The sequence below is a fragment of the Lates calcarifer genome, unplaced genomic scaffold (genome assembly GCF_001640805.2).
Source record: "Lates calcarifer isolate ASB-BC8 unplaced genomic scaffold, TLL_Latcal_v3 _unitig_142_quiver_1609, whole genome shotgun sequence".
Lineage (NCBI taxonomy): Eukaryota > Metazoa > Chordata > Actinopteri > Centropomidae > Lates > Lates calcarifer.
In genome coordinates this window covers 15,264-24,191 of record NW_026115511.1, presented here as the reverse complement: position 1 = coordinate 24,191, position 8,928 = coordinate 15,264, and the positions used below count along the sequence as shown (strand labels likewise).

Below are 8,928 nucleotides of genomic sequence, written 5' to 3'. Positions count from 1 at the left end.
GAGGATGTAATACCTTCAAATGAGGTGAATGCAGAGGAGAGCAAGGAAGCACAGGACAAAGAAGAGACTGAGAGAGAGACAGAGACTGCATCAGCAATGGAAACAGATCAGGAGGAAGAGGCAGTTGGGGTGAGTGGTGTGGCAGATGACATGAGGGAGCCCAACACTGTTGTTCCTGCTTCAGAAACAGTAATATGTGATGAAGTTCAAGATGAGGCAGTTGTACCAGTACTTGAGGAGCCTCAGGAAAAGGACACTGGCTCTGAAATTCCCAAGCTACACAAAGCCACTGTCATCTTAGTAGATCTAAATCAACCTGCCATCACCTTAGCATGAATGAGGCAGAAGATAAAACAGTTGCTGCTCCAGAAAAGGAACAGGTGGGGCTGATAGCAGCAGAAGATAAGGAAGTCTCTAGTTGTGTTGCAGAGAAGCAAACATCAGAGCCAAAAATGCTAATATTGGAAGAGAAGGATGGAGGGAACAGGGAGAACATTACAGAAAAATCTGTAGATGCAACTGCAGAGGCAGAGACTGTCAAGAAGGAGGAGTTTGAAGAGGATTATTCCAAAAAGAAAAGAAAAAATCTGCCAGTGAGGATGAGACACAAAAAGTGATGCAGGGGAAGCACCAGTCATTGAAACCAGGGTTCTTAGAAGTGGAAGAAAGATTGTTGAAGCAAGCTGTAAATCCAGAGGGAGAAGCAACCAACACCAGGAAGAAGACACCATAGACATTATTGAAAAGGAGTGGATGAATTAGAAGCAGGCACTGTTGAGGGTGAAGGAGAGATGGAAGCTGTGACAAAGAATGTGCTCACAGTAATAGTTCCGGTGCAGGAGGAAGAGTCTGCAGCTTTGGACATATGTGCAGATACAGAGGCCGACATTCCAGTAGGAGATGATACTGAAGAGAATCTTCGACCAGCTGTGGTGGATGAGGCAATGAGCTTGGAAGAGGAAGAAGAACCAGTTGTTGAAACCAGAGGTCTAAGAAGTCTAACAAAGACAGGTACAGCTACAGCAACATACAAAACACCAAGAAGTGGAAAGCAAGTGGATGAACAAAAAGCAGAAAACAGTGAAGATGAAGAAGTAGCAGTGACAACAAGAACACTAAGACAGGGGAGGATATCTAACTCTGCCACACCTAAAAGTAAATCCAGAAGAACTTGTAAACAAATCAGGGAAGAAGAGCAAAAGGATGAAGAGGAATCTAAAAGTGTAGAGGAAACAGCAGTGGGAGAACAAATGGTAGTCAATGAAGCTGTTGTAGAAAAGACAAATGAAGAAATAGAAGGAAAAAATGAGGATATAGGAGAAAAGGCTAAGGAGGAAGCTGCTGCTGAAAGGGAGGAAATTTTAGAGTCAGAGGTAGATGTGCAGGAAGGGGAAGCTTTGGCAGAGGAAGGACAAAATGTGGACGAGCATTCAGAGGTCACTCTTGCAGAAAGGGAGGGTTCGGGTGAAGAATACAATGAACCAGTCATGGAGATTGAGGAAGCAGAACTACCACCAGTTGCTGTAACTAGATCTTTGAGAAGTGGTGGAAAGACATCCAAAGCACCATCAAAAACCAGACCCAGAAGAAGCAAAAAGCAGGAAGATGAAGAGAAGGAGGAGGGAGGGGCATCTGACGAACAGATTGCTGATGGAAATGAGTCTCCAGTAGATACAAGTATTCTGGAGAAGGGGAAGGAAGTCTCTAAGTAGAGGCTCCAAACAGCTCCAGAAACTTGTCATTGTAGATGTGCAAAAAGGAGTGTCAGAGGAAGGCACAATGGCAGTGACTGAAGAGGAGGAGAACACAGCTGGTATTACTACTGCTGCAGATGATTTAGTACAAGAGGGAGAGATAAATCCACCATTAGCCAAACCTGACATTGACTCATCTGTACTTACACGTAGTGAAGAGGAGGCAATACCTGCAACTGATGAGCAACAGAGCAAGGAAATGACATCCCAGGTTTCTGATCTCCAAAGAGTGACTGTGGTTTTATTGGACCTGAAGAAAACCTATCATCAAATCCAGGATGAAACAGCAGCTGTTGAGGAGGGTGTTCCTGTAGAAAACACTGCTTTTGAGGAAAAAGAGGAGCAAAGGGGACAAACAATGAAAGAGGAAGAAACAATGGCAGAAGAACATGTTCCTGTTTCTTCTGGGGAAATAGGAAGAACTGAACTGGAGAAGGTGGTATTGGAAGAGGAAGAGTTGGAGGAGAGCGTGAAAGATGTAGTTACAACACAGGAAGATACAGGGGAGAGCAGTGTTGAGGAGACAGAGACTAAAAATGTTGAGGAGGAGGAGGAACCTAAAGTCACTGAGACCAGAAAATGGAGAAGTACAAAACATTCTGCCAAAGCTACACCAAAATGCAAATCAGCAAGAAGCAGAAAGAAGATGGGTGAAGAGGAAAAGGAGGCAGCTTCAGAAATGAGCGAAGAGGAACCAGTAGTTAAAGTCAGAGTTTTAAGGAGGGTAAGGAAGTCTATACCTGTCACTCAAAGATTTACTACAAGAGACCAAAAGCAACTCCAGAAAGAAGAAGGGGAGGGAGGAGAGAAATCTACAGGAGTTGAGGAGAAAGAGGCAGAGGAAGAGGAAGAACATATTGAGGAACATCAGATGACTGATCAGGAAAAGGGAGAAAGAACTGACAAAAAGGATGCAACTCAACAAATAGAAAAAATAGAACCAGAAATGGGCATAGAGAAAGTGGATACTATGACAGAGGAAGTTGTCACACAACAAGATGGTTCAGAGGAGGCACAGACTGGCAGTACTGAGACAGCTGCAGATGGGAATACAGAATCTCCAGTTGGACAAAGTACTGATGAGAGAAAATGTTCAGATGATTTTGCACAGGAACCAGTTACAACACAAGATACAGTGGAGGGGGATCAGTCCATCTCCACATCTGAAGTGGCAGAAACTGCAGCTGGAGAAAGTGCACAAAAGACACCACTCACAGCAAAGGACAACAAGGAAATATTTGTCTCTGAGGAGGAAGAAGATTCAGTTATTGAAACAAGAATCCTGAAAATTGGGGAAAAGGCAGTGAGAACCAAACCACAAAGCAAAAACACAAAAAGACAAGATGAAGAGCAAGATGTGGAGACAACAGGAAATGAAAGCACAGACAAAGATGAACTAGCAGTAGAAACAAGAGTTCTGAGGAAAGGAAGAAGGTCTGCTCATGGCACACCTAGACATGAATCCAAAAGACACCACACACAGTGTCAGCCAGAGGAAGATCCAGAAGAGGTAACTACTCCAGCTGAAGGAGAGGAAGCTAAAGCTGATGAGAATGAAAGCAGCAGTGATGACAAAAAAGATGAGGAGGCTATAGCTCAGAGAGAAGAAAATACAGAGCCAGAATATGATATGGAAATTGTAGAAACTGTGGCAGAGGAATCATGCACAGAGCAAGAGACAGTGGAAGGGGAACAGTCTGCTGTTTTACAGACATATGCAAATGAACAGGGAAAAGGACGGGGAAGTGGTGAAGAGACCGCTAATACAAATAAGGGAAATGTTACTGATGTGGAGGAAGCAGCAGTTGTTGAATCCAGAGTTCTCAGAAGTGTCAAGAAGACAGTAAAAGCCACACCAAGATCCAAAACCACAAAAAGCCAGCAGCAGGAAAACGAAAAAGAGGGGAAAGAGGTGGAAAGGTGTGCTGATACAGATGAGCCACAAGAAACAAGAACTCTGAGGAAGGTGAGGAGTTCTGCTCCTGCCACACCTAGACATAAATCCAAAAGGATTTGTACACAGTCTCAGCCAGAAAAAGAGGCAGAAGAAGTAACTTCTCCAGCCGAAGAGACTGAAGGAGAAGAGGGGCAGGAGTCATTTGAGCAGAAAATGGAGAAGGCTGAGGAAGAGGGGAAGTGTATGGAAATGGAGGTGGAGAAAAAGAAAGATTTGGAAGATGAACAAGTTGAGAATTCAGCTGGAGGAGAATCTGTTGTGGAAGATGCAGGACAGATGAAGGACGTCTTGACAGAGGGAACAGCAGTGCCTGAAAAGGAAGACAACAGCATGGGAGCTATGGATAAGACCAGAACTGACACAGTCCAGATATCATCAGATGCAGCAGAAGGGACAAACTCTGCTGAGGAAAAGGACAAGACTGGACAAGAGGCGGATCCTCCAGCTGAGGATATTGCAAAGGAAATGGTTGAGGAAAAAGCAGATTTGATCAACAACAGAGTACTAGAGCCAGCTCCTGAAGAATCAGCAACAGAAGAAACTCAGTCACCAGAGGAGGAGTCCTCTGGTGAAAGTCAAGAAGATAAAACTGTAGACTCCTCGGTAGTAGAAGGCAGAAATCTGAAAAGGATGAGGAAAACTGCAAACGGAGAACAGGACGAAACAGAGGAAAGAGGAAAAAGACCAAGAGTGGATTACAGGGAAGACGAGGAGGAGGATGGGGGAGGTGGGACTGAGGCGGCCGCTGACAAGGAGAACGAGGATAAAGCAGAATCAGATGAAGATCAAGACAAAAAGAAAGCTGAATATTTTGCTGATGAACAGAGGGAGGAGCTACAGGAAAGCAAAAAAGAAGAAAACTTAGAGAAAGACATGGGAGCTGTTGAGAGTAGTAGTGAAAAGGGGCCCACTCTCACTTTAGTATTGAATACAGATGGAGAGGTAGAAGCAGCAGCTGTTAGTCAAGAGCATGAGGAAGATGAGCTGAATATTTTAGAGGAGGAGGTGGAGCCTATAGTGATTGGGAAGAGAGTTTTAAGAGGGAGGTCAGTTCCTTCAATAATAATCACACCCCGATCTAAACCCAGACATCGCAGTGCTACAGTTCAAAAAGCAGAGGAGTCTGATGAAGAAAAGAGCCCTCAGTCAGCTCGGAAAAGAAGTCTCCGAAAGAGAAAAAGTACTAAGGTAACATCAACTCACAAATCTGAGCGTCACAGCAGAGTTTAGGGTGATCTGAATCCTATGATTGACATTTACACCAAAATACATTAAGTAGTGTACAATTACAAAATTGGGAAAATGTGACAAAATAATAAGATAAAATAAAATAAAAAAGTCTACTCTGCCAAAGTTACAGCTTCCATTTAAAGTTTGTCTACAATTAGAAAATTTGTCAAAGTTTCCCCTTCACTGTGAACCTGACCCAGGGACTCTGTATTGCACTGGGACAGACTAAAACGTGCCATCATGATCATTTACCTCTATTATCATACATACAAATTTGAGTGGAAAAAAAAACAAATCTCAAAATATTGTCAGGAAGTTTTTATGCTTGGCTCAGGTGGAAAACTTGACGCATTGATAAAAGCAAAATACAACAAATTGCAAAGGAAACATCCATCCATCCATTATCCATACTGCTTATCTGTTAAAGGTCGCGGGAGGCTGGAGCCTATCCCAACTGACATTGGGCCAGTCCATCACAGGGCCAACACATATAAACAAACAAACATTCACACCTACAGGTAATTTAGAGTCACCGATTAACCAAACGTGCATGTCTTTGGACTGTGGGAGGAAGCCGGAGTACCCGGAGAGAATCCACACAGGCACAGGGAGAACATGCAAACTCTGCACAGAAAAGCCCCAGGCTCGAACCCAGAACTTTCTTGCTGTGAGACAACAGTGCTAACCACTGCACCACTGTGCTGCAAAGGAAACAGCCTTAGCAAATTAATTCTACATTCCTTAAATTAACACAGAAAACAAACAAAATTTTATACATCCAATGTTTTCTCACCTTATGAGGTTTGACTGGTGCTATTTTAATTGCATCATCATGTTGCACACTCTTCTGTTTTCAGTGGTTTAATATCACCTGACTCAGGAATTAGCTCCACTAACTGGATGGAAACATTACTTATTTGCATTTCATGAATTTCTCAAAACTTTGGTTGAAGACCCCAGATCTTCCACTAAAAGAAAATAAAATTCTGCGTCACCACCATATGCTGTTAATCCTTAGAACAGTACGGCCATGTTCAGACAGATGATAAAAAAATCCATTCTCCCCCTCTCTATAAGATCCAGTGACATACTATGAGAGTAGCCCTTTGCAGTGGTGACAGAGAAGCTTTGGCAAAAAAAGTTCCTTATTACCTCTCAGTCATTGAGATGGAGGGTAAAATGATTGCCATGGTGATACCTTCCCAGAAATCCTGTCTCATAGTATTACCTGGCACTCCCACCCTGTCCTAATCTTCTCCAGAACTGTTCTCAAATATTCATTTTCAGTACTGGGAGACTTGCAGAGCTTCTGCAGTAGCTAAGAGATCAGTTCTATTTGACCTATTTAAGGCAGCAGTATTCCACAGATGTATAATAAAACCAAAGCTACCAAAACCAAAGAAAAAGATTTTAGAGCCACACATGATGGTCTATTGTTTCTGCAACTTCAGACTTATTAGTCTGAGATTTTGAGTGTGTTGCCTTTTTCTGGTTTGTATATAATTCAATATATCAAATTCAATATCAATTGAATTTTTGATTTAAAACACCAAGTTTCATTACAAAGAGTTCACTGCAGTCTGGTCACAAATACACATATATATATGAACAAGCCATAATCAGCATTTTAATAAGAATTCTTACAAGTGGTGAACTGATATTTTTATAATTTAGATATATTTTCCTATATTCTATTAAAATGTGAATCTGGACAAAAAATGTCCCATACAGACTCAGCAGCCTACCATGTGTACAAAAACTCCCCCATCTGTATAGAATGTAGGAAGACACACATTGGCATGGTTGAACCACAAATGGCTCCAACAGTCCAAAGATATGTAGATTAGTTTAATTTGCAACTCTAAATTACTCATAGGTGTGAATGTGCAACCTGTAAAAGGTGTACCCTGCCTCTCACCCTCTGTCAGCAAGTCCTCCTCCACCCTCAAAGGATAAGTGATATAGCTGATGGATGGATGAATAACATATTCTTGCTTTGCAACTCTCCACAGGACTCAGGTTGTAATATTAACATTCTCTTTTTATCTCAGTTTCTCTGATTTTATTTTAAGCATCTCATATGTATTACTTTTTTTAAAACTAACTTTGTGAACTAAGCATTATACCATGTAGAGAGGACAATTTTTTTCAAGTCATCACATAGCCAGTGTCATCAGTCATGTTTTAATAAAGAGATATTATCTATTCCAAATTATTCCTTGTGTTATCAATGTCACTTTCAGTGTCCATGTTGTGTCTATTATTTGGAACTTGGAAGCTAACAATAATTAAGCAGTATGATCTAAAGCTCTGATCTTTTACAAATGTATTTTGTGCTTAATAGCAGCCACCATTTAGGTCATAAGGCAATAACCTTCAGTCATTTAACGTCATTAACTGCATTTATTTTTCCTCTCATAATGTTTTCTGTGGAGTAATCTTTCTCTGTAAAGTTATTTTTCCATAATCTGAGATTCCTATTTTTGTGGCAAATAAAGATTTCTGAAGATAGTATTTCAGTTCTTGTTTGCTTGGTTCTTGTGGGACGAGGATGGATTTGTTTCACTGGATTTTAGAGTTCAGTGTAAGTAAGCACCAATTGGTTAATTAATGCAATTTATGCTTCACTTAAATACAGAGGCCTGGACCTTTTTCCATTTACAGCATCAGCCTAAATTACAAAGAGCTGATTTGGGGTGAGCACTTCAGGAATTTGTAGGAATAAAAGAAGATTCCCACCCGCAGGAAACAGGCCTGGGATCTACTGATTATAGTAGAAATTGTTTAGTATTAGTTTCGCTTTACTACAGAAATTGAATTAAGCACCTGTTGGCTGGGCTCAGGCCCATTTGCTCATCAGCTAAAAAGCAGATTTGATAACAGCAGAGTAATTATGGTCCTTTTTCACTGTAAATGAATATATTATGCGATAATAATATATTTGTAAGAACATGAGAGGGTGGAAAATCTATCTATCTATCTATCTATCTATCTATCTATCTATCTATCTATCTAGGTAGCCACCTTTTACTTTGATGACAGCTTTGCACACTTCTGGCATTCTCAATCAGATTCATGAGGTAGTCACCTGGAATGGTTTTCAGTTAACAGGTGTGCCTTGTCAAGAGTTAATTTGTGGAATTTCTTACCTCCTTAATGTGTTTGAGACCATCAGTTGTGTTGTGCAGAGGTAGTTAGTTAATTATTATTTTGGTAATTTTCTTTGTGTCTGTGGCAACTTGTTCTGAATTCAAAAATCATTTCCTTAGTTTTCTTAGTATTTCGCTGAAGAAAACTAGCATGACACCAGTTAACAAACTCCTCCACACATCCCAGATACTCTGTTTCATCTTCAGTGATCAAACCAACAATCACTGTATCATCAGAAAATTTAACACTGAAAACATCAGATGATTTAGCTCTACATTCATCTGCGTAAAGAGTAAATAACACTGGAAAGATAACACTCCCTTGTGGATAGGGTTGGTACAGAGTTCTATAAAATTCTATGCAGTGCATTGCCTTATTGTACTACTGTTCTAATCCATACTATGGCAAGAACCACTCAACTAAGTAAATTGAAACAACAGTCCATCATTATTTTAAGACATGAAGATCAGTCACCAGTTAGCAGCCTCAGAAACAGAAAATTAACAGCATCTCTGATTAGAGCCCACATCAAAGTTTCACAGAGTTCAAGTAGTAGACAGATCTCAACATCAACTGTTCAGAGGAGACTGTGTGAATCAGGCCGTCACGGTCAAAGACAGAGAAGGCTACTAAGGTGTACTCAACAGTTAAAAGTCTCTCTCCATATTCAGCTGCAGAATCACCATTAAGACCTTTGTGTCTGCAATATCTGGAGTCAGAATTATAGAGCCCAGATCTGAGAATTGTCAAGCTAAATTAAGTGTTTTTGTTATGCAGTTTTGTGTGATTATGTATGTGATTCTACAGTCAGATAAATCAATTTCAAGTCAATTTAAT

At 40.8% G+C, this 8,928-nt stretch overlaps 2 protein-coding genes across 2 annotated transcripts; both read left to right on the top strand.

Annotated features, from left to right (window-relative positions):
* Positions 1–760: 760 nt before the first annotated feature.
* LOC127139349 (uncharacterized) lies at positions 761–1,691 on the top strand (the record flags this gene model as incomplete). Its single annotated transcript, XM_051067326.1, has 1 exon — positions 761–1,691. A coding segment is annotated over exon 1 (900 nt), but the record flags the coding sequence as incomplete, so codon positions are not given.
* A 5-nt stretch (positions 1,692–1,696) lies between these two features.
* LOC108888985 (midasin-like) lies at positions 1,697–7,455 on the top strand. The gene has a single exon (XM_018685246.2). The coding sequence runs from the start codon at positions 1,780–1,782 to the stop codon at positions 4,939–4,941; it is 3,162 nt and encodes a 1,053-aa protein (XP_018540762.1). The 5' UTR covers positions 1,697–1,779; the 3' UTR covers positions 4,942–7,455.
* Positions 7,456–8,928: the final 1,473 nt, after the last annotated feature.